This window comes from Ranitomeya variabilis, chromosome 2 (assembly GCF_051348905.1).
Source record: "Ranitomeya variabilis isolate aRanVar5 chromosome 2, aRanVar5.hap1, whole genome shotgun sequence".
Classification (NCBI taxonomy): domain Eukaryota; kingdom Metazoa; phylum Chordata; class Amphibia; order Anura; family Dendrobatidae; genus Ranitomeya; species Ranitomeya variabilis.
In genome coordinates, this window is record NC_135233.1 from 367,727,359 (window position 1) to 367,754,364 (window position 27,006).

At 43.3% G+C, this 27,006-nt stretch overlaps 1 protein-coding gene across 2 annotated transcripts in view; it reads left to right on the forward strand.

Moving 5' to 3' along the window:
• The window catches only part of PLEKHG2 (pleckstrin homology and RhoGEF domain containing G2), a 133,727-nt gene that overhangs the window by 47,362 nt on the left and 59,359 nt on the right, over positions 1–27,006 (forward strand). The window contains exons 4-8 of one of the 2 annotated variants that reach the window (XM_077285887.1): positions 1,025–1,461; positions 22,016–22,116; positions 23,234–23,300; positions 23,763–23,809; positions 26,723–26,873. In XM_077285887.1, the coding sequence (XP_077142002.1) occupies positions 1,025–1,461; positions 22,016–22,116; positions 23,234–23,300; positions 23,763–23,809; positions 26,723–26,873 (803 nt within the window). Of the gene's footprint in view, positions 1–1,024; positions 1,462–22,015; positions 22,117–22,368; positions 22,449–23,233; positions 23,301–23,762; positions 23,810–26,722; positions 26,874–27,006 lie in introns of those variants that run through there. The other variant, XM_077285889.1, reaches the window with a different exon arrangement.

A 27,006-nucleotide genomic window follows, 5' to 3' on the forward strand; every position in this document is an offset into this window, starting at 1 on the left:
CCAGGGCCAGGTACCTTGCTGAGCTCCTAGTTCAGCCTTAAACTATCCCCTTCCCAAACCAGGAAAATGGGGAGTAGTAGCATATAAGAATACACAACCCAGACTAACAAGGGAATACGTAGAGGGATAAAGGAAAATACCAATCACACAAATATGCACTCACAGACAACAGAGCGGAACTCTAGGGAGTGAAGGAAAGGAAAAGAAAAACAAATGGGAGAGGATGAGGGTAAGCATACAGACAAAAACTTCAACCAACAGTCTTTAGAGCAACACTCCAACCACCTAATAAAGCAACAAGCTCCTCCACGCTCCTGAATTGGGGCAGAATTAACCTAACACTGACAATCCTAATTGCTACAAGAGAGTATATATAGGATAGGAAAGTGTCCAATACTGAACAGCTGAGACCATCAAAGCTGGAAGGCTCCAGCAACACTCAAGCTAAACCGATTATCCCCTGCACTGCTAACAGACACCTGCACCATTTATTATGACGGTGAAGTGCTTCTAATCGGTGCAGGAGTAGGAGAAATCAGACGCTGTGGTCTTCTGTTCTCTCTCTGTCACAGTAAACCTGTGACAATTGGGTTTAGTTTGGTAATGTTGAATTTGATTGGGTAAAATTATATTTATTTTGGGGTTTAGTTAAGTAATGTTGGGTTTGGTTGGGTAACAATGGGGTTTGTTTGGTAATATTGGATGTTGGGTTTAGTTCACTAATACTGTATATGAAGCTTAGTTTGACAAACTTGAACTTCTTTGGGTAATATTGGGTTTCTTAGCAGGGTAATGTTGGACTCACTTACCTTACTACCTGGCTGCTTTTTAGCTAGGATCTGTGACTACAGCCTAGCTACAGATTCTGCCCATAGTCTTGTCACAAAGATTTGAATAGTCTTTATGTAGAGAGATGCGGCCATAAGCCTCAGACTATTTGATGACTATTAGGCAGTCTATGAACATGGCGAATGTGCTACCACTGATCCAAAATCTAAAATAAATGTATCATGTTTTTTTCTAGCTGCCCCAAGGCCTTCATCTGTCAGTTCTCTGAGTGGAATAGCTGCCGGGATGTCTGGCAGCTGTACCTCCGTTAATACCGTGTGTTCGGACAGCGACCGTCCGGTTAGTCTCAGCTCTTCCACCTCTTCGGCCTCCCTTCAGGACAGTCACAGCTCATTTGGTAGCAGTGGGACCCTGGGATCCTCCCAGTACTGCAGCCCTTCCTATCCTCAGCAAAATGGCAGCGATATCAGTCTCGACCTTACGCCTGTGGCCCAGTTGGAGAGTGAACACAAGGTGCTGTCTAATGAACGAGCCTTTCTTGGCTGTACGTGGTCTCCGATTTTACGCAAAGCAAAGGATCCTAAGGCCAAGCTTTCGCACGTGGACAGAGTGGTGCTAGAAATTCTGGAAACTGAGCAGGCCTATGTCCGAGATCTAAAGAGCATCGTAGAGGTGAGAGGACCACTGCTTATGGCTTGTATCTTCTGGGCTTTTCCTATTTTTCCTGCATGTCTCACATTTTATGTCATTGCTGCATGCCAAGATGGTAGCCTGCCATTTATGTCCCTCAACATGTAAGCAGCCATGAATATTGCTGCAATTATTGCAGTGAAACTTTAGTAAACCTATTTGGATTTCATTAGGGCTTAGAAATACAGATTTACACCACACTGATCAAAGCAACAATCTGGTGATAAGTGTGGGCAGAGGGTCTAAGAAAGCAATTTTTACATTTTCATCAAGGACCTGACATGAAAAAGACGGATGTCCGCCCAGCTGTCTGTGCCACACACTTGTATTATTAGCTCAGAGGCAGCTGTGGCGTCATATTCCTCATAACTGGCATGTCTGTGCTAGAGAGCGGTGCCGTCTTTTAATGTCGGGAATTTGGGGATGTTCTGCACCCAACTATTCGCTGGTGTATCATTAAAGGAAAGAATTTTTAAACTTTCAGACATGATCAGCAGATGGTGTACCGGCTTCTGAGGAAATGTCCACAATTGCAATGCTATCAGTCTGGTCTCCAAGGGTTGAGATGGTAAAGATGGATCCAGCTGACACAATAGCTTACAGGGGTATTCCCAACCTTACCACTGAGGTAGATGAGGAGGTATTCCACAATTCTTCAACAGCTCAAAAACAATCATGGTAGATCCTTCAATAGCGTTGGACAGCTGCTGAGTGGTCCAACAACTAGGAGGGCCCATATCCACTGACACATAAAATCTACTGCATTATTTACAACTTCTCAGCAGCATTATGTTTTGGGTCATTCCAATGCTGTGACATCACTGTGAGCGTTATCCCTGTTTTGTGACATTATGTGTGCAACATTCTAGTACTATGACATCACTGTAAGTAGTATACCCGTGCTGTGACATCACTGTGAGCCCTACCCCTGTGCTGTGACATCATTGTGAGTGCTATTTCTGTACTTTGACATGACAGTGATCATTATTCTTGTAATGTGACATTACTGTGAGCATTAGTCTATTACTCTGACATCACTGTGAGCTTTATCCCTGTGCTGTGACATCACATCACTGTGAGTGCTATTTCTCTAGTATGACATCATTGTGGCCATTATTCTTGTACTGCGACATTATTGTAAGCATTAGTCTGTTAGTCTGACATCCTTTTGAGCATTATCTGTTTTCTTATATTACTGTGAGCATTGTCCCTGTTTTGTGACATCATGTGTGCAATATTATATTACTAACATCACTGTGAGCATTATCTGTTTTGTGACATATTGTGAGCATTATCCGTATTGTGACATCACTGTGAGCATTATGCCTGTTTAATGACATCATGTGTGCAATATTCTAGTACTAACATCACTGTGAGCATTATGCCCATGCTGTGACATCACTGAGAGCATTATCCATGTTTTGTGACCTCATGTGTGCAATATTTTAGTACTAACATCACTGTGAACATTATTCTTGTACTGTGATATTACTGTGAGCATTCATCTATTACTCTAACAACACTATGAGCTTTATCCCTGCACTGTGATATCACCAGGGCCGGACTGGGACTAAAATTCAGCCCTGGCATTTGAAGTTACACAGGCCCACTTGTCACATGGTGACTGTATAATATCTTTGTACACTTGTAGGCAGGGCCGGTTTTAGGCAAAGTGGGGCCCTAGGCAAAGTTTAAAATGGGTCCCCAAATGCTAACATATTGCACATCACACAGAAGCCTTTCTGTTGTATTTACGTGCGCTGAGTTCAGGCCGCTAAACGAGTTTGATCGACAATACTGAAGTTGTTCAACGCTTGTTTCCCGGCCTCTTTCCACCAGCTTAGGAATAATGATGAGACAGAACGATCACTAATAGATCACCATACAGTATCATGTTTTCAGCAGCACATCTACAGTTTACACTGGCAATGTGCTGCTGACAACAAGGCTTTTTGTTCCAGCAAAAACAATCCGAATATGCAGCATTTTACTTGTTTAGTAAAATACACCCCATAGTCCTCCATATATTATAATGTGCTCCATAGTCCTCCATATAGTATAATACACTCTCTATAGTCCTCCATATATTAAAATACACTGCTCAGTCCTCCACATAGTATAATACACTCCTCATAGTCCTCCATATAGCATAATACAATCCTCATAGTCCTCCATATAGCATAATACAATCCTCATAGTGCTCCATATAGTATAATGCACCGCCACAGTCATCCATGTAGTACAATTCACTTCCCATAGTATAATGCACCCCATAGTTCTTCATATAGTATAACGTATTCCCCATAGTCCTCGATACAGTATAATGCAGCCCACATATAGTATAATGCAGCCACCCCAGAGTATAATGCAGCCACCCCAGAGTATAATGCAGCCACCCCACAGAGTATAATGCAGCCACCCCAGAGTATGTAACCCCATAGAATATAATACAGCCCCCCTCCCCATAATATATAATGTAGCCCCCCATAGAATATAATGCAGCCCCCCATAGTATATAACGCAGCCTCCCCCATAGAATATAATATACCCCCACAATAGTATATAACACAGCCACATAGTACATAACATGGCCTCCCCCATAGAATATAATATACTCCCCATAGTATATAGCAAAGCCCGCATATTATATAGCACAAACCGCATAGTATACAGCACAGCCTGCATACTATAGCACAGCTCGCGTAGTAGATAACACAGCCCACACAGCAGTATTCAGCACAGACCACACAGTAGTATACAGCACAGACCACATAGTAGTATACAGCACAGCCCACGTAGAAGTATACAGCACAGTCCACACAGTAGTATACAGCACAGCCCACAGAGTAATATATACAGCACAGCCCACAAAGTAATATATACAGCACAGCCCACAAAGTAATATATACAGCACAGCCCACAGAGAACTATATACAGCACAGCCCACAGAGAACTATATAAAGCACAGCCCACAGAGAACTATATAAAGCACAGCCCAGAGTACTATATAAAGCACAGCCCAGAGAGTACTATATACAGCACAGCCCAGAGTACTATATACAGCACAGCCCACAGAGTACTATATACAGCACAGCCCACAGAGTACTATACACAGCACAGCCCACAGAGTACTATATACAGCACAGCCCACAGAGTACTATATACAGCACAGCCCACAGAGTACTATATACAGCACAGCCCACAGAGTACTATATACAGCACAGCCCACAGAGTACTATATACAGCAGAGCCCAGAGAGTACTATATACAGCACAGCCCAGAGAGTACTATATACAGCACAGCCCACAGAGTACTATATACAGCACAGCCCACAGAGTACTATACACAGCACAGCCCACAGAGTACTATATACAGCACAGCCCACAGAGTACTATATACAGCACAGCCCAGAGTACTATATACAGCACAGCCCAGAGTACTATATAAAGCACAGCCCAGAGAGTACTATATACAGCACAGCCCAGAGAGTACTATATACAGCACAGCCCAGAGAGTACTATATACAGCACAGCCCACAGAGTACTATATACAGCACAGCCCACAGAGTACTATATACAGCACAGCCCACAGAGTACTATATACAGCACAGCCCACAGAGTACTATATACAGCACAGCCCACAGAGTACTATATACAGCACAGCCCACAGAGTACTATACACAGCACAGCCCACAGAGTACTATATACAGCACAGCCCACAGAGTACTATATACAGCACAGCCCAGAGTACTATATACAGCACAGCCCAGAGTACTATATAAAGCACAGCCCAGAGAGTACTATATACAGCACAGCCCAGAGAGTACTATATACAGCACAGCCCAGAGAGTACTATATACAGCACAGCCCACAGAGTACTATATACAGCAGAGCCCAGAGAGTACTATATACAGCACAGCCCAGAGAGTACTATATACAGCACAGCCCACAGAGAACTATATACAGCACAGCCCACAGAGTACTATATACAGCACAGCCCACAGAGTACTATATACAGCACAGCCCACAGAGTACTATACACAGCACAGCCCACAGAGTACTATATACAGCACAGCCCACAGAGTACTATACACAGCACAGCCCACAGAGTACTATATACAGCACAGCCCACAGAGTACTATATACAGCACAGCCCAGAGTACTATATACAGCACAGCCCAGAGTACTATATAAAGCACAGCCCAGAGAGTACTATATACAGCACAGCCCAGAGAGTACTATATACAGCACAGCCCACAGAGAACTATATAAAGCACAGCCCACAGAGTACTATATACAGCACAGCCCAGAGTACTATATACAGCACAGCCCAGAGTACTATATAAAGCACAGCCCAGAGAGTACTATATACAGCACAGCCCAGAGAGTACTATATACAGCACAGCCCACAGAGTACTATATACAGCACAGCCCACAGAGTACTATATACAGCACAGCCCACAGAGTACTATATACAGCACAGCCCACAGAGTACTATATACAGCACAGCCCACAGAGTACTATATACAGCACAGCCCACAGAGTACTATATACAGCACAGCCCACAGAGAACTATATACAGCACACAGTAGTATACAGCACAGAGCACAGCCCAGAGAACTATATACAGCCCACAGTAGTATACAGCACAGAGCACAGCCCACAGAGAACTATATACAGCACAGAGCACAGCCCACAGAGAACTATATACAGCCCACAGTAGTATACAGCACAGAGCACAGCCCACAGAGAACTATATACAGCCCACAGTAGCATACAGCACAGAGCACAGCCCAGAGAACTATATACAGCCCACAGTAGTATACAGCACAGAGCACAGCCCACAGAGAACTATATACAGCCCACAGTAGCATACAGCACAGAGCACAGCCCACAGATAACTATATACAGCCCACAGCAGTATACAGCACAGAGCACAGCCCACAGATAACTATATACAGCCCACAGCAGTATACAGCACAGAGCACAGCCCAGAGAACTATATACAGCCCACAGTAGTATACAGCACAGAGCACAGCCCACAGAGAACTATATACAGCCCACAGTAGCATACAGCACAGAGCACAGCCCACAGATAACTATATACAGCCCACAGCAGTATACAGCACAGAGCACAGCCCACAGAGAACTATATACAGCCCACAGCAGTATACAGCACAGAGCACAGCCCACAGAGAACTATATATAGCACAGAGCACACAGTAGTATACAGCACAGAGCACAGCCCACAGATAACTATATACAGCCCACAGTAGTATACAGCACAGAGCACAGCCCACAGAGAACTATATACAGCCCACAGTAGTATACAGCACAGAGCACAGCCCACAGAGAACTATATACAGCCCACAGCAGTATACAGCACAGAGCACAGCCCACAGAGTACTATATACAGCCCACAGTAGTATACAACACAGAGCACAGCCCACAGAGAACTATATACAGCACACAGCAGTATACAGCACAGAGCACAGCCCACAGAGAACTATATACAGCCCACAGCAGTATACAGCACAGAGCACAGCCCACAGAGAACTATATACAGCCCACAGCAGTATAGAGCACAGAGCACAGCCCACAGAGAACTATATACAGCCCACAGCAGTATACAGCACAGAGCACAGCCCACAGAGAGCTATATACAGCCCACAGCAGTATACAGCACAGAGCACAGCCCACAGAGAACTATATATAGCACAGAGCAGTATAGAGCACAGAGCACAGCCCACAGAGAACTATATACAGCCCACAGCAGTATACAGCACAGAGCACAGCCCACAGAGAACTATATATAGCACAGAGCAGTATACAGCACAGAGCACAGCCCACAGAGAACTATATACAGCCCACAGCAGTATACAGCACAGAGCACAGCCCACAGAGAGCTATATACAGCCCACATCTCTTCTCTTCCTCCCCTCACCTCCTCCGAGAATGGCCCCACAGTCCAGAAAAAAAAAAAAACTCTCCTCACCTCTCCTCGTGCCCAGCGTTGCTTCCTGGTTCCTGCTCCTGTCTCAGCAGCTGCAGTCTGCACGGGACACAGCAGGTGCGCGATGATATGACATCATCGCGCACCCGCAGTGTCAGAGGCAGAGCGGGGAATGATGGGAGAGGAGCGTCTGTAGACGCTCTCTCCTCCATCATTGCATTCAACTGTACCGGCGTCTATACGCCGGTGTAGTTGAATGCGACGGCGGGGGCGGCGGATTGAGCGGCCCTCCACTGGCACCGGCCCTTCTGGCATTTGCCAGAAGTGCCCTATGGCCAGTCCGGCCCTGGATATCACTATGAGAATTATTCCCATTCTGTAACATCATGTTGAGCACTAGTTTGACATTACTGTGAGCATTCTTCCTGCACTTTGACATCCCTATAAGTATTATAGTACCGTGACATCACAGTGAGCATTACTCATGTACGGCGATATATCTGTGTGCACTATTTCTCTATTTAAACATTATTCTGACCATTATTCCTGTATTGTGACATCACTCTAAGCATTATGGTATTACTGGGACATCACTGTGAGCAATATTACTGTACTGTGAAATCAATGCCAGCATTATTCATATACTAGTACATAGCACTATTTGTGTACTTTACATTACTATGGCCTTTATAGTAGTAATGTGACATCACTGTAAGAATTATTATAGTACTGTGACATTACTGTGTGCTTTAGTTCTGTAGTGTGACATCACTGTGAGCTTTATCTCTGTACTATGACATCACAGTAACCATTATTATAATGTGATATTACTGTGTAGTTTATCCCTGTACTGTGACATCACTGTGAGCAATATTCCTATACTGTGACATCACTGTGTGCTTTATCCCTGTACTGTGACATCGCTGTGTGCTTTATTCCTGTACTATGACATCGCTGTGTGCTTTATTCCTGTACTGTGACATCACTGTGTGCTTTATCCCTGTACTGTGACATCGCTGTTTGCTTTATACCTGTTATGTGACACTAGATTGTGGCCCGATTCTAACGCATCGGGTATTCTAGAATATGCATGTCCCCGTAGTATATGGACAATGATGATTCCGACTGTGCCCGTCGCTGATTGGTCGAGGCAACCTTTTTGACATCATCGTCGCCATGGCAACCATTATGACATCTACGTCGATACTGTGCCCGTCGCTGATTGGTCGAGGCCCAGGCGGCCTCGACCAATCAGCGAGTGAATAAACGGGACAGACAGACAGACAGAAAAACCCTTAGACAATTATATATATAGATTACTGTGTGCTTTATCCCTTTACTATGACATCGCTGTGTGCTTTATTCCTGTACTGTGACATCACTGTGTGCTTTATCCCTGTACTGTGACATCGCTGTTTGCTTTATTCTTGTAATGTGACATTACTGTGTGCTTTATCCCTTTACTATGACATCGCTGTGTGCTTTATTCCTGTACTGTGACATCACTGTGTGCTTTATCCCTGTACTGTGACATCGCTGTTTGCTTTATTCCTGTAATGTGACATTACTGTGTGCTTTATCCCTTTACTATGACATCGATGTGTGCTTTATTCCTGTACTGTGACATCACTGTGTGCTTTATCCCTGTACTGTGACATCACTGTGTGCTGTATCCCTGTACTGTGACATTGCTGTTTGCTTTATTCCTGTAATGTGACATCACTGTGTGCTTTATTCCTGTACTGTGACATCGCTGCGTGCATTATTTCTCTACTTTGACATTATTCTGACCATTATTCCTGTTCTCTAACATCCGTGTAAGCATTATTATAGCAGTAAAATTATTGTGTGGTTTATTCCTGTACTGTGACATCATTGTGTGCTTTATTCCTGTACTATGACATCACTGTGTACTTTATTGCTGAACTGCGACATCATAGTGCATTATTCCTTTGCACTAGTGACACCAAAACAACAATGAGATTTTCAATATTTAGAACTTACTGCCAAAGATGGTCATAATGGAACAAAGCTCCAGCGCAAGTTTTGCTATGGTTCATGTTACACCCATGCTTATGTTGACCGTATACTTCGAGCAGTGAGACATTTCCAAACACTATGGAATGTAGGAGTCCATGACTTGTGAAGACCACTTAGTACTCTCACTCCGTAAAGGTGTCCACATACATTTGTTGACCAAACGCTTGTTTGTCCAACAGCTGTTTCTCTACCGCCCCCATAAAAAAAACAAACACTCTCCCTTGAGCCAAGCATTCATTCCCAATAAGGAGAAGGAAGAAAGCCCCTGGCTGACAACCTGAGCTTATCCTACTGGAGAACAAAAGGATTGGAGTGGTGAAATTCACCATGCCCCATAGTACTTTTCCTCACCGAAAACAGAGGATTTGTCCAACTTTTCTTTAATGTGCATGGGCTTTACAACTAGTCATCATTAATAGTTATGACTTTCCATCCTCGGGCAAGGAGGAACATTGAACGCTTAGACTCCCGTCGATTAGACTTCCTTAGCATTTCGTATACGATCATAATCATGTTTGGGGAAAACTCATTTTGGTCCAATTTTTTTTTTCTTTGCGTAAATTAATGGGCTCTTCTTTCCTCCTTGACATCCCTAAGGCTGGTTTCACACTTGCGTTTTGATCTGCAGCGTTTTAGCGCTAAAAAACGCATGCGTTTTTTTCCCTATACTTAACATTAAAAACGCATGCGTTTTTTAGCATGCGTTTTGACGTGTTTTCGGCAACGCATGCGTTTTTGTACGCGTGCGTTTAGTTGCAGAAATGCAACCTGTAGTAATTTCTAGTGGCGTTTTTTTGCCGCAAAAAAAGCATGCGTTTATTCGCCGCAAAAAAAGCATGCGTTTATTCGCGGCAAAAAAATGCATTGCTGTCTATGTAAACGCATTTTTTATAGAAAAACACAAGAAAACACAAGAAAAAACGAGAAAACCCTAACCCTAACCCTAAACACAAGAAAAAACAAGAAAACCCTAACCCTAAACACAAGAAAAAACAAGAAAACCCTAACCCTAACCCTAGGGTTGGGATCCCTAGTAACCCTAGGGATCCTAACCCTAACCCTAGGGATCCTAACCCTAACCCTAGGGTTACTAGGGATCCTAACCCTAGCCCTAACCCTAACCCTAAGGTTAGGATCCCTAGTAACCCTAGGGATCCTAACCCTAACCCTAGGGATCCTAACCCTAACCCTTAGAGTTAGGGTTACGATCCTAACCCTTAGGGTTAGGGTTAGGATCCCTAGGGTTAGGGTTAGGGTTAGGATCCCTAGGGTTAGGGTTAGGATCCCTAGGGTTAGGGTTAGGGTTAGGATCCCTAGGGTTACAAGGGATCCTAACCCTAACCCTAGCTATTTCTGTTTATAGTGGGTTTTCTAGTTGATTTTGATGATTGGCAGCTGTCACACACTTCTCAGCATGCGTTTAAAAAACGCAAACGCAGGAAAAAACGCATGTAAACGCCGCAAAACGCCACGATTTTTTTCTGCATGCAAAAACGCATGCGTCTAAAAAACACGGCGTTTTGCCGCGTTTACATGCGTTTTTTCACCACATGCGTTTTTTTTAAAAACCCTGCAGATCAAAACGCAAGTGTGAAACCAGCCTAACAACTTCTTCAGAAATGTAAAATTGAAAAATACATACCTTAGCCACGATCTCACGCAAAATACCAGTAGACATGACTGTCGACATTGTTGTACCCCAATTTTACCCTATGGTGGAACTTTTGCCAATCTCATTCATCTACTCTAGGTTTCTACGATTTAGGTGGTTGAGGGTGTTGCGAAAGACTATAACCAAAGCTAATTTGCAGCATTGGCTAGCTTTTTTCATCTTAATCCCTGTAATTCAACTAGGAAAAATTAAAAAATATGATACCACCATATTTTTCCATTAATTCTAGTTCCGAAAAAGTCATGATCCTCCTAAGAAAAATAGTTTAAGAGTGAGATATATTGCATTTCTTTTCTGATCTCTGATGGTGGGAGCCCTTACCAGAAGGTTGCAGTCAATGGTTTAAGGTTCCACATCTGCCCAATGATGGATGTGTAGTTACTCGAGCTGAATAAACTGGTGGCCAATGATATTCTTGGAATTCCAGAGATTGCTGAGACCCAGCGTCTCTCTGACACATTCCCACTGGGCAGAGGTCATTGTGTGAGGGAGAGCAGACCACACTAACGTAATATGGAGTCTTTCTTCATGGCTCTTCCTGCTCTTAGCAGTGGGAGAGTCACATTGTAAGAGGTTACGATTCCCACCGGGCAATGCTTCGCTGGCCTGTGCTCCTCACACTTATGAGGTCGTTCATATGGACAAGCCGAGTGACGTTGAGAAGAAAAACATTTAAAAAAAAAATCTATGTAAACTAGAATAGAAAGCAATCCAGAGAGTGACGGCAGATGCACAGGAAATATCTGTATACAGTAAATGTTTTTACACTGGGTTTTTTTCTTCTTGTGGATGATGAAGTTGTCTACATGTTCATGTGAACGAGCCATTTACAATAACAATGTCGTTGAATCTGAGCCATAAAGTAGCAAAGAATTTGCTCTCCTAATGTCCATGTAATCCTATAGTCAACTTGGAAAGAGGGGTTGTAAATCTATTGATGATTTGGATGTTGTTTTCCTTTAGGAAAGCCACCCCAGGAGGCCCCAAAAATGGAAACCGCTGATACTGCAATGACTTCTGATGACAATCTCTTGCTCTCAAGCACCCATCTCCTTCATGCCCCCATTTCATGGAAACTATGATAAAAGTAGAGTGGAAGCTGGCACACAAAGTAGGAACGATTGATGACATCTCATCGGGTGCATGTGGGGAAAGCTGAGTAAATCTTGCCATAGACTTTACATAGCTTCCCGCCAATGCTTCAGCTGATCATTTGGTCAGAAGACTCCTAGCTGACATTTATCTCCCAGGAGGAACTTCGGCCGTCCGAAATTGGACATGTGTGATCTTTATCTCCCCATATCATCTGTCGAAAAAGAGTCGAGAAGCTCCCATACACATTAGACTTTTGGCCAAACGGGTCAATATAGTTAGGTTCTGCTAACAGTAATCTAATGTGTATGGGGACCTTAACCTTGGCTAGTCTGGTCACAGTTTTTCCACAGGAAGAACAAAAAGGATCGGTTGCTGAAATTCAACAAGCCCGACCCTTATCTTTTTCCCACACACATAATGACAAGTACACGATGGTACCATTTTTCTTGACATGTACAGAAACATAGACTCACATTCACCATGCAGAGGCCAAAAGTAGGTTATTTTGGCTTCCATCTAGCAAGTACACATCTGCATGCCATTTGTTTTACTGTATGGGAAAGATTTCCTATACAAATGACCACTATAAAGAAATGTATACTGCTTGTTATACATTTTTTTTACAATGGGTTCATATGGTGGGCGGATGATGGGAATCGGCAGGTCCGGCCGCCTTTTATCAAATGGGTATAGGGGCCTCTAGACACCAAAATGAGTGGAAGATTAGCACTGTGGCTTCCTTTATTAAAGCAGGCATGATGGACCCAGTAACAACAGTTGCCCTTCATTTTCAGGATCATGGGTGTCCTAGAGATCAGGGCATCGCCAATCGTACAGTAATGTACATGAAAAAAGCTGGGTGACATCCAAAAGAAAGAAAGCTGTAGCAGCCTTAAATATGAGCGTGATAGATATTCTCGAAAAGGCTCCCATTTACCGATCATTTTCTTGCATAGTGATGCCTGCTTTACTACCTCTTTCCCTTCCTTTCTCCATGTATCTCCTCCATCCATGGTCTCCCTCTTGCTGTTGAGGCCTCCTATGAGATTCCAGAGCAGAGTTCCTGACCTCTAATCCGGTTTGGGAGAATTGCCCTATTTGTAAGCAAAGTTTCCGGGCATAAATCCACAGGGAATTGGCTCCTCAATTACCGAAGAGACTGCAGAAAATTACAAAATCTTATCAGCAGTTTGGAAAGAACATTTCTAATGACCGCCTTGTAAGATCTTGGACTTTCCAACTTTCTGAAGATCTTAATAAATAATCGCAGATTTGTTTCATTTCTAAAAAAAATAGTTTGCACATCTGAGTAAAGAGTAAAAATCACCAATATGACTACCATTAGGCTGGAGCTAAACAATGACTGTAGGAAATCAGCTACCTACGTCTCTATAATGCCACCTGGAATACCCTTTCAGAGGCCCGGGACAGCTGGGTTCAGTAATGGTGGCCATACTGACTTGTCCCAGAGCTGGTTCCTAATTGCTCCTTTCCACGGCTGCTCACATAATTAGTAGAACATCATTCATTTTGCAGGCTCATGTGTCCAGCAGATGTGCCTAGCCAAGAGGATCAAGGGCCCAGATGACTATCTTTTTTTATGGGTAGAATTCCGGGACCAAATTTATAATTTCTTGTGCACCATTTTGCCCTCTATTTGTTCCTGGGTCGGGATTGTAATAGGGCCATGTTGCATATGTTATTCGGGACAGTTGTACATGTGAGCCCATTCTTAGACTGTGACTATAGAATGGGTTCTAATTTGAGGCTACTATTTAAACAAAACGTCAGCTCAATGCCAAGCAGCAGCTGCAAAAGCAAATACAATTCTGTATGTGGAGTTCAGCTTCGGTCTGAACGCAGTAAAAAAGGACACAGGGGAACTGAAGTATAACTGGTGACTTTTTTCTGCCTTAGGCCATGTGCACACGTTCAGTATTTTTCGCGTTTTTTTCGTGTTTTTTCGCTATAAAAACGTGATAAAAACGCGAAAAAACGCTAACGTATGCCTCCTATTATTTACAGTGTATTCCGCATTTTTTGTGCAAATGTTGCATTTTTTTCCGCGAAAAAATCGCATCGCGGAAAAAAAAGCAACATGTTCATTAAGGGTATGTGTCCACGTTCAGGATTGCATCAGGATTTGGTCAGGATTTTACATCAGTATTTGTAAGCCAAAACCAGGAGTGGGTGATAAATGCAGTAGTGGTGCATATGTTTCTATTATACTTTTCCTCTAATTGTTCCACTCCTGGTTTTGGCTTACAAATACTGATGAAAAATCCTGACTAAATCCTGATGCAATCCTGAACATGGACACATACCCTATAAATGCAGAATTGCGGGGAGTCCGCACACCTAGGAGTGCATTGATCTGCTTACTTCCCGCTCGGGGCTGTGCACACCATGCGGGAAGTAAGCAGATTATATGCGGTTGGTACCCAGGGTGGAGGAGAGGAGACTCTCCTCCACGGACTGGGCACCATATAATTGGTAAAAAAAAAAGAATTAAAATAAAAAATAGTCATATACTCACCTTCGATGGCCCCCGGACTGTTCCCGCCTCTCACCGCTGCATGCTGCCGCTTCGGTTCCTAAAGATTGTGTGGTTCAGGACCTGCGATGACGTCGCTGTCTTGTGATTGGTCGCGAGACCGGTCATGTGACCGCTCACGTGACCGCGACATCATCGAAGGTCCTGAACCACACCATCTATAGGAACGGAAGCCGCTGAGGAGATCGGCTGTCTGCAGAGGGTGAGTATAACCATTTTTTTTATTTTTTTTATTAATTTTAAACATTCTATCTTTTACTATAGATGCTGCATAAGCAGCATCTATAGTAAAAAGTTGGTCACACTTGTCAAACACTATGTTTGACAAGTGTGACCAACCTGTCAGTCAGTTTTCCAAGCGATGCTACAGATCGCTTGAAAAACTTTAGCATTCTGCAAGCTAATTACGCTTGCAAAATGCTAAAAAAACAGCGAAAAAAACGCAAAAAAAAAAAATGCGGATTCTGACGCGTGCACATACCCTTACTTTGGTTCAGCCAGGTGGAAGTGAAGAAAGGCCCTAAGCAGCATCTTATTTTGACCTACATTTAAAAGGGTTGTCCAGTCCTCTGATAAAAGTCTGCAGTCAATCCATGGGACTGCAGATATCTGACTACTTAGGGTACCGTCACACAGTGCCATTTTCATCGCTACGACGGCACGATCCGTGACGTCGCAGCGTCGTATGATTATCGCTCCAGCGTCGTAGACTGTGGTCACACTTTGCAATCACGGCGCTGGAGCGATGCCAAAGTCTCCGGGTAAGGCTGGAATCACACTTGGCGTAAGACAATACGCCACGTATTATACGTCCGTACTACGGCCGTAATACGGAGAAATTTTCCCAAAATATTGATCCGTAGTCAGGGTGTGTCAGCGTATTTTGCACATGGCATCCTCCGTATGTAATCCGTATGGCATCCGTACTGCGAGATTTTCGCGCAGGCTTGCAAAACCGACATCTAATGGATTTATGTGCTCAAATGTTAGGGAAAACATATATACAGTATATATATATATATATATATATATATATATATATATATATATATATATATGTCATTGAGACACATATATATATATTCTGTATTTAGATTTCATTCAGCGTGATATCTGTGAACAGCCGGTAATTCAATTGCCGGCTTTTCATTTCTCCTGCACAAACCCGACAGGATATGAGACATGGTTTACATACAGTAAACCATCTCATATCCCCTTTTCTTTTGCATATTCCACACTACTAATGTTAGTAGTGTGTATGTGCAAAATTCCAGCGCTGTAGCTGCTGAAATAAAGGGTTAAATGGCGGAAAAAATTGGCGTGGGCTCCCGCGCAATTTTCTCCGCCAGAGTGGTAAAGCCAGTGACTGAGGGCAGATATTAATAGCCAGGAGAGGGTCCATGGTTATTGGCCCCCCCTGGCTACAAACATCTGCCCCCAGCCACCCCAGAAAAGGCACATCTGGAAGATGCGCCTATTCTGGCACTTGGCCACTCTCTTCCCACTCCCTGTAGCGGTGGGATATGGGGTAATGAAGGGTTAATGCCACCTTGCTATTGTAAGGTGACATTAAGCCAGATTAATAATGGAGAGGCGTCAATTATGACACCTATCCATTATTAATCCAATTGTTGGAAAGGGTTAAAAAACACACACACACATGATTTAAAAGGATTTTAATGAAATAAACACAGCGGTTGTTGTAATAATTTATTGTTCTCGCAATCCATTTCCAGGCCCTCGCTTGGCAAAATAATAAACGCACAAGATACATACCCTTTCTGATGTCAGATCACGTCCCACGAAGTAATCCATCTGAAGGGGTTAACTAATATTACAGGCACGAGCTGCGATAAACCACTCGCTCGTACCTGTAATCCCCGGGTGCTGAAAGGAAAGCTAGATCAGTACTTACATTCAGTCGCGGTGATGCGCCCCTGCTGGATGTTCTCATGAACTGCAGCCTGGGAACCTTTTCCCACGCTCCAGGTCATATGAGGACATCCACCAGGGGGCGCATCACCGCGACTGAAGGAAATGTAGGTCAATGACCTACATTTTATTCATTCGCCGGGGATTACAGACACGAGCACCGCTGCATTTAGCAGGGCTCCTGCCTGTAATATTAGTTAACCCCTTCAGATGGATTACATCGTGGGACGTGATCTGACATCAGAAGGTATGTATATTGTGCGTTTATTATTTTGCCAAGCGAGGGTTTGCAAATGGATTGCGAGAACAATAAATTATTACAACAACCGCTGTGTTTATTTCATTAAAATACTTTTTAATGATGTGTGTGTGTGTTTTTTAACCCTTTCCTACAATTGGATTAATAATGGATAGGTGTCATAATTGACGCCTCTCCATTATTAATCTGGCTTAATGTCACCTTACAATAGCAAGGTGGCATTAACCCTTCATTACCCCATATCCCACTGCTACAGGGAGTGGGAAGAGAGTGGCCAAGTGCCAGAATAGGTGCATCTTCCAGATGTGCCTTTTCTGGGGTGGCTGGGGGCAGATGTTTTTAGCCATGGGGGGGCCAATAACCATGGACCCTCTCCTGGCTATTAATATCTGCCCTCGGTCACTGGCTTTACCACTCTGGCGGAGAAAATTGCGCGGGAGCCCACGCCAATTTTTTTCGCCATTTAACCCTTTATTTTAGCAGCTACAGTGCACAAATTTTGCACATACACACTACTAACATTAGTAGTGTGGAATATGCAAAAAAAATGGGGAAATGAGATGGTTTACTGTATGTAAACCATGTCTCATATCCTGTCGGGTTTGTGCAGGAGAAATCAAAAGCCGGCAATTGAATTACCGACTTTTCACTAACACCGCTGCGTATTTCTCGCAAGTCACACTGCTGGTCCGTGTGGAATCCGTATTTTTCTCGCCCCCATAGACTTTCATTGGCGTATTATTTGCGCAATACGCTGACAAACGCAGCATGCTGCGATTTTGTACGGCCGTAGAAAGCTGTATAATACTGAACCGTAATATACGGCTAATAGGAGCAGCCCCATTGAGAAGCATTGTGCCGTATGTAATGCGAGTTTTACGTACGTAGTTTTTGCGCTCTTTCGTACGTAAAACACGCATATGTGACCCCAGCCTAACCAGGGTAAACATCGGGTTACTAAGCGCAGGGCCGCGCTTAGTAACCCGATGTTTACCCTGGTTACCAGCGTAAACGTAAAAAAAACAAACAGTACATACTTACATTCCGGTGTCTGTCCCCCGGCGTTCTGCTTCTCTCCACTGTGTAAGCACCATAGCCGGAAAGCAGAGTGGTGACTTCACCGCGTCACCGCTGTGCTCGCTTTCCGGCCGGCAGGCGCTCACAGTGCAGAGAAGCTGAGACGCCGGAGGACAGACACCGGAATGTGAGTATGTACTGTTTGTTTTTTTTACGTTTACGCTGGTAACCAGGGTAAACATCGGGTTACTAAGCGCGGCCCTGCGCTTAGTTACCCGATGTTTACCCTGGTTACAAGCGAACACATCGCTGGATCGCTGTCACACACAACGATCCAGTGATGTCAGCGGGTGATCAAGCGACGAAAGAAAGTTCCAAACGATCTGCTACGACGTACGATTCTCAGCAGGGTCCCTGATCGCTGCTGCGTGTCAGACACAGCGATATCGTAACGATATCGCTAGAACGTCACGAATCGTACCGTCGTAGCGATGAAAATGGCACTGTGTGACGGTACCCTTACAGCTTGCGGTGCGCATTCTGCCAGGATTCACCAGTATTGCCAACAAGCCAAGCAGCCACGTGACGGCGTGCATGCAATTTGCATGCTTCCGGCCACATTCCAACTAGACGTTCTCGGCCACGCTCAATTCCAATGAATGTGGTCACAAGAATGCAGATGAGATATTTAAGGTCACGCGATTGCCCGCTCTCGCTGGCAATTCCCAAGAATCCTGAGAGCCTGTAGTGAGTACGCTATATGGATTCAGACGTCTACAATCATATAGACTGACTTCAGACTTTTATCAAATGCCTGGACAGCCCCTTTAAATAGGGCCCATCACTTGCACTTTGTGTCATTTTTTTTGCCTGGTGTAAACGCTGCTGTTCTCCTGAATCCAGCATTGTTTTTCTTTTGTTCCTGCTCCTTTCTGTTCCTCCTCTTCTTTGTATGGAAATCTAGTCTTTTTAGACAAGTGGGCATGGTAAAAATCTTATTATTAGGAAACCTCTTGATGTCCACACCCACGTGATAACAAGATTAGACATATTTACAGGAAGCAGAAGAAAGACAGATTCAGAACAACGACATCTACACCATGTAAACAATACATACCATAATTATGGCAAGTGTCATCAATGTTTAAGTGCATATTTGTGAATATGATGTCCCTACATCATTACATTCTATCCTTATTAAAGTATAGAGCAAAAATGCACTCCAGAATCAAGGATTTGTAAGCTGCTGCCTGGCATTGATGTTATGCTGCTGCTATGCAGGGAGATGCAAGCTCCACTAGAAGGCAATAGAGTGGTGGGAGGATTGATCACTGCAAGAGCAGACCTGCAGCGCACCAGGTGGCAGTAGGATAGTCAAACAAGCCGGGTCGACATAGGTCAGTAGCGCAGTACCAAAGGAATAAAGAAACACAGAGTCAGAGAGAAGCCAAAAAGGTCAATACCTGTCAGGAGCGGAAATACCAAAGACAAGAGACAAAAGCAGGTCAGGGTCCAAGCTGAGTCAAGTACCCAGTAGTCCACACACGAAGGGGAAACACAGTGTCGGGACAGGAAGAGGGGAGTAAACAGACATGGGCACAGTCAGCAAAGGCAGCAGGACAAATCAGAGTTTAAGCAGGGACAGCTACTCACGCTTTAGCAGAAAATATAAATGACACCGCCTGCAGGACTCAGTGGAGAGAAAAAGTGGACCAGACACCAGAAAAAGGCAGAGAAAAGTTAATCCTTGACATGACCAGACCGGGAAGGGGAGAATAGGTCTCAAAACCTGGCCTGGATCATGACAATTGAGCTCTCTATTACAGTATTCTTACCCAAGCTTTTCTGTTTTACTTCACCCTTTGATGCATTTTATACAACACATAATTATTCAGGGCCAGAAGAAAGTATTCGAATAAAGCCATGTGAATGAGGGTTGCAGATTTAAGGATGAAGTAGAAACGATATTTCACTTATTGGATGGTGATGTCATCTGGATGGTTTCCCTTTGTCAGCTTATCTGTCTGATGAGTACTCATTCAACACTTGCTGTCCAAACCAGGAAATCAGCAATAATGTTGGAATGTCTGCCTTCAAGTATGGTTGAGTAGATAAGTGCATGATTCACCTGCTTCTACACAAAGGTGCCATGTTTGCTGTATGCACATATTCAGCATAGAAGAAATGGTATGGATTAGGTTGGAAAAACCAAACAACACTTTTGGGAAGCAACCAAGTCTCACTTTGCTGCATACAGGAATATGACTACTAATACATCAGCTGTTGGCTAGACTACTTCAATAAGAGACAGTACAGGAAAAAAAAACATCTGTCCTTGATGAAAAGTAATAGCGGGTTCCACTGAGGGTACTGGAGAAAAGTTCAAGAGCACTGAGTGTGTACTAGACATGGGATCAGATTTTCTTGGACGTACATAATAAAGTTTTTTTTTTGTCATTTCTTTCAACATTTGAAGCCTACTCTACTCAAAATCTAAAAAAATCCGATTTGGGTTAACCCTAGTGTCCTATGATTTTTTTGTCTAAAGACCTTCATACACATTACACTAACGCCAATCAAGCCCTTCAAACTCGAAGGGCTCACCTGGCAGTCTAACATGTATGGCTCTACCCTGACTGATGATGATTGGGCAGATAAGGATCCTGAATGTCTGTTTTTGGATTGTTGATCCAAAGATGATGCCAAAGAACACAGGTGTGTTTGGCAAAGAAAGTGCTCCTGTGTGTGGAGGTGTCGGGAAAGATGGATTGATCGGCTGAACCATCATTCGGCCAAGTGCTATCTATTGTGTATGAGGACCTTAATTCACAATTTTTCAGGAAGCCAATATATAGGCAGCTGTTTAGTGGTATCCCCCTGACTGAAGAGTTGTTTGAAGGTAACAGCTATCGATAGGATAAGCCATAAATATCCGATAAATGTCGGTACTGAATCTATCTCGAAAACAGAGTTCTGTGTGGCAGGTAGCAGTGTACGAGTGACGTCTAGTCCTGAGCTTCCATGAAACAGTGACATTTTCATCTATCAGACATTTATGTGATATCTTATCAATACACCATAAATGGCCCCACGTTGGAGAGGTATTGCAAGTACAAATACTTATCTACTACATTAGGAGATACTCTAGATTGGTAGTGGTCTGATAGCTGAGACCTCCACTGATCACCAGAACAGGGCACTTTTACTCTTGGTGCACATCTATTCAGTCTTTATGGGACTGCCAGAGAAAGCAAGGCACTGTACGTGACCGTCTTCTTTTTTACCAATGACATGGAGAGAACACTGTCACCTGATACCAATGGATGGATAGTGGCTAGAGATCAATAATTCTGCTCGACCAGCCCTGGTCCGTTGTTCATTCCGGTCTTCACTTCTAAGCCCGACATCCTTGGCACCTTTTGCGCTTACTATGCAACGTCATTGCTTTGTGGAGACTTTTCTCTAGACCTTGTGACGTCATCAACAACCTAGTAAGCATCAAAGGGGTCCAGTATGTTGGGCTGAGGTTGTCAGGCGCAGAAGTAAAGACCAACTTGGAGGACTAGACTGGACTTCAGACGAGGGGTCGTGGCCCCTGCAGACAGTCTGGCATAAGTCTCAGTGGTGGAAGTTCAAGCTCACAAGCCCCAATGCAAAAGCTCCAGCGGAGACCCTAATTATTGAAAGTCTTTAATAGTATTGGTCTTTTCACGTAGGCCAAAGAGACTTTTTGGGCCACTTAGGCCCCAGGGCCCAGGGGCAACTGCAACCCATGCATCTGATAGGTCTGTAGGTCTGATCACAACTAGAGATGAGCGAGCCTGCTGGGATACTTATCCCAGCACGCTCGTTCACCACTACTAATCACAACCTCTGCACCCCCACAGCTGCACTCCTCCATTGGCAGCCATGGCAGTAGTACTGACCTTAAACATTACTAACGTATGACATGCAATATTGGACGGCTATCATCTCTGTGCTTTAATGTTCTGTCTCCCATGCTTTCTCTTTACAGGATTATTTAGGCTGCATTATAGATTGTGGTCAACTCCCCCTGAAGCCCGAACAAGTCAGCACTTTATTCTGCAACATAGAAGATATTTATGAGTTTAACAGGTGAGTTTGATTACCACAAACCCTGAGTAGTAGCTGCGTGACCTCATTTTAGTTTTTTTTTTCTTCAAGGAGTACTCCAGAATTAAACATACGGTAGTTATTAAAACAGGTTTATAGGAAAAGCAGAGAAGTCACCCATAGCAACCAATCAGATTGCTTCTTTCATTCTCAAACAGGGCCATAATAAATAACAGCTTGGATCTGATTGGTTGCTATAGGCAGAGCCTCCACTTTTCCCTAGCAACAGGCCTAAAAAAAAAAAAACATGGCTGCTATCTTCCAAAAACAGGACAGTATTGCAACTCAGTTCCATCAAAGTGAATGAGATACTGGTAAGTTTTTGTCAGACAGCCGCCATGTTTTAGATTTCTCACTGTGGTACTTGAATAACTGAGTTTAGTTCCACTTGGTTTACGAGTAAAAAAGTCTGTTTATTCATAGGAACTAATCACAATGAAGAAATATATTTTTCCAGAAAAATGTAAGAAATAGATTGATTTTACATGGAAGCAGTGATAAAATCCGTAGTGGTCGCCCATTGACTATATAATCGGGCCTCATTCACCAAAACTGTTTACAAGTAACACTATCGGTGACGACCATAACAACCAATCAAAGCGCAGCTTTCATCTTTCTAGAGCAGTTTAGAAAATGAAAGCTGAGCTCTGATTGGTTGCCATGGGCATCAAAGTCAATCTTAGGCCACGTTCACACGGTTAGTATTTGGTCATTTTTTTACCTCAGTATCTGTAAGCCAAAACCAGGAGTGGGTGATAAATGCAGAAGTGGTGTATATGTTTCTATTATACTTTTCCTCTAATTGTCCCACTCCTGGTTTTGGCTACAAATACTGAGGTAAAATACTGACCAAATCCTGACCGTGTGCATGTGGCCTTACCATTAGGGCTCATTCAGAGGACAGCAGATGGTCCAATACAACTGAATGGGGTAGTTCAGATGAATGCTGGACCGCACATAAAAAAATCACTGCACCTGTTTTTTTGGGTCATTATTGCCCATTAAAGTCAATGGGTGCATAAAAAAGTGACTCCGCCCACATTTAATCCATTTTTAATGGTTCCATTGTAAATATTACTAACTGTCTGCTCTTTTACAGCGAGCTGCTTGAAGAGCTGGAGAACTGTACGTCGGCTCCCATGATTGCTGAGTGCTTTGTCATGAGGGTAAGACGCCCCCTGCTGCTCGTGTTAAGTGTCGCCAGTACCCAAACTTGGACTGGAGGAGACACCTTTCAGTATTTCGGCGCTTTCCCATGTTTGTAAAGTAGGGTGTTGAGTCGGAAAAAGGTTACAAGCCCCCCAGAAGTCATAATGTATGTCTATAATGTGCTGTACAGGCAAGACACAATGTCACCCCAATTACTGGGGGGGTTCGGGTCGGAACCAGTCGCAATGTACAAGACGTAATTGGTGGGATCTGCATAAAAGATTTTTCGTGGTACGAGCTTGTGATCTTGGGGAGAAGGATTTTTTTTTCTTGCTTTTTCTATTTGTTGTAAGTAATTTCAATTGACTCAGCGGTTTCCCAGACTGAGTGGCTGATAACAGAGAACAGAGAGTGCCGCATTTAACATCACGTCAATTGGGGTTTGGTTTTTACTCTGATCTCAACTTTTTTTTTCTCAGAGTGAAGAGTTTGACATCTATACGCTGTACTGTATGAACTATCCCAGGTAGGGGTTCATCATATAAGACAATTTAATATCAAAGAATCAAATGGAATGGAATACAATATAATAAAGTATAATATCCTAATATATATATATATAATACAATATATGGTAAAATGATATAATATGTAATGTAATATTATAGAATACAATATAATCTACTATGTAATTATCTAAGGGTCACTTCCGTCTGTCTGTCTGTCCTTCTGTCTTTCTGTCACAGATATTCATTGGTCGCGGCCTCTGTCTGTCATGGAATCCAAGTCGCTGATTGGTCGTGGCAAAACGCCCACGACCATTGCCATGACCAATCAGCGATGGGCGCAGTCCGATGGCAACATGGCCGCTCCTTCCTCCCCGCAGTCAGTGCCCCCTCCATACTCCCCTCCAGTCAGAGCTCACACAGGGTTAATGGCAGCGCTAATGGACCGCGTTATGCCGCGGTGTAACGCACTCCATTAACGCTGCTATTAACCCTGTGTGACCAACTTTTTTACTATTGAGGCTGCCTATGCAGCTTCAATAGTAAAAAAAATCTAATGTTAAAAATAATAAAAAAAATTTAATAAAATAATAATAATAAAAAAATCATCATATACGCGCCTTTCCCGCTCCTCGCAACGCTCTGGTAACGCCTCCATGCATTGCAATCTCACGAGATGATGACGTAGTGGTCTCGTGAGACCGCTACGTCATCATCTCGCGAGACCGCAATGCACTCTTCAGACCGGAGCGCACGAGGAGCATCGGTAACCACTTCCTGGATCCAGGGGCCAACGGAAGGTGAGTATATAACTATTTTTTATTTTAATATTTTAATTTCATTTTAAATATTTTTTTTTACAGGGATATCATGCCCACATTGCTATATATGTGGGCTGTGCAATATACTACATGGGCTGTGCAATATACTACGTAGGCTGTGCAATATACAACGTGGGCTGCGCACTGTACTACGTGGGCTGTGCAATATACTACATGGGCTGTGCAATATACTACGTGGGCTGTGCAATATACAACAAGGGCTGCGCAATGTACTACGTGGGCTGCGCACTGTACTACGTGGGCTGCGCAACTTACTACGTGGGCTGCGCAATATACAATGTGGGCTTGTACTACGTGGGCTGTGCAATATACAACGTGGGCTGCGCAATGTACTACGTGGGCTGCGCACTGTACTACGTGGGCTGCGCAATATACAACGTGGGCTGCGCAATATACAACGTGGGCTGCGCACTGTACTACCTGGGCTGTGCAATATACAATGTGGGCTGCGCAATGTACTATGTGGGCTGCGCAATGTACTACGTGGGCTGCGCAATATACAACGTGGGCTGCTTAATATACAGCGTGGGCTGCGCAATGTACTGCGTGGGCTGTGCAATGTACTACGTGGGCTGCACAATGTACTGCGTGGTCTGCGCAATGTACTACGTGGGCTGCGCAATGTACTACGTGGGCTGCGCAATGTACTACATGGGCTGCGCAATGTACTACGTGGGCTGCGCAATATACAACGTGGGCTGCGCAATATACAACGTGGGCTGCGCAATGTACTACGTGGGCTGCGCAATGTACTGCGTGGGCTGCGCAATGTACTGCGTGGCTGTGCAATATACTACGTGGGCTGTGCTATACACTACGCATACATATTCTAGAATACCCGATGCGTTAGAATTGGGCCACCATCTAGGATAGTATAATATCCTTTTATTTATATATATAATTTATAATGCTAAATGATACAATATTTGATAATACAATATAATGTAAAATAATATATAATGCAATATTATAGAATGCAGAATAATAGAATAAAAGGCAATATGATAGAAAAGAACAAAATACAATAAATTCTAATGTGATAGAGTAGAATAAAGTATCATATAGTATAATACAAACTGATGCAATATGATACGCTATGTTATACAATACAACTTAATGCAATGTAAAATAATATAATATACAATAGAATATAAATAATAGAATAAAAGACAATATGATATAAAATAACATAGTATAATAGAATTCAATATAATTTAACATAATATAAAATGCAATAGAATGTGATGGAATACAATAAAATATAAGACAACACAATAGAATACAATAATATAATGTAATACTGTATATTATATAACTTACTGACATTTATTTGCCTAGTCTTTCCCCTCCATGTGAAATGTCTATGTTATCATTAGCATTTACTGTGTATCCATATCATACATCTTCAGCTTCTGACTCTCAAGCTGTTGGGAAACTACAACTCCCAACAGGTCTCGACAGCTACTGATAGCTATAGTTTTTCAACAGCTGAAGAGCCACAGATTGGACACCACTATATGTAATAAAGCATGCAATACATCTACGGTATCCCATGGCTCTTGGAATTACAGGGGCATTCCCATCTCCAAGATCCTATCCCAATATTTAGAAGGTGTAATAATAATAATATTAGCAAATACCTCCAATTAGAATTGTTGCATAGTTTTTCTGATTAGCTATGTCACTTACCCCATGTGCAGGTCATTGCAGTAAAGTATCCATGGTTACGACCACTAACAACTAACTGTCACTATATGAGTGGTCATAACCATGGATACCTAAACTACTGCAATGCCCTGCACATGAGGTAAGTGACATAGCGAATCAGAAGAACTATATTATATTTCTAATTGGAGGTATTTGCTATTATTATTATTATTAGGATCTTGGAGATGGGAATATCCCTTTACCGTTAACAAATTTTTCACAGTACATTTGCCGTCAGAATACCCTAAATACCCCGTGGGGGCACATGGATGATTTGCTAGTTGGGGCGACACCTGTAAATTGTAGGACGGACATTTTCTTATATTTTCATGGCATATTAGTGAATGATCCCTTGTGCGGTGTATTTACCTTCCTTCCCATCAGCTCGGTATCTGTCCTCCGTGAATGCATGAAAAACGAGGAACTCGTGCAGTTCTTCAGGGAGCGTCAGGCTGTGTTGTGTCACTCGCTGCCCCTAGAGACCTATCTCCTGAAACCTGTCCAGCGGATTATGAAGTACCACCTTCTTCTGCAGGTGAGACACAAGCGTGGGATCTTAGACTGATGAAATGGACGCCACTATTGCCAGAATCCTCAGCATTCAGATGTTGTGGGAGAATGAACCATTTTACTGGGGACTAGTGATGAGCGCAAGTGCTTGTTACGCG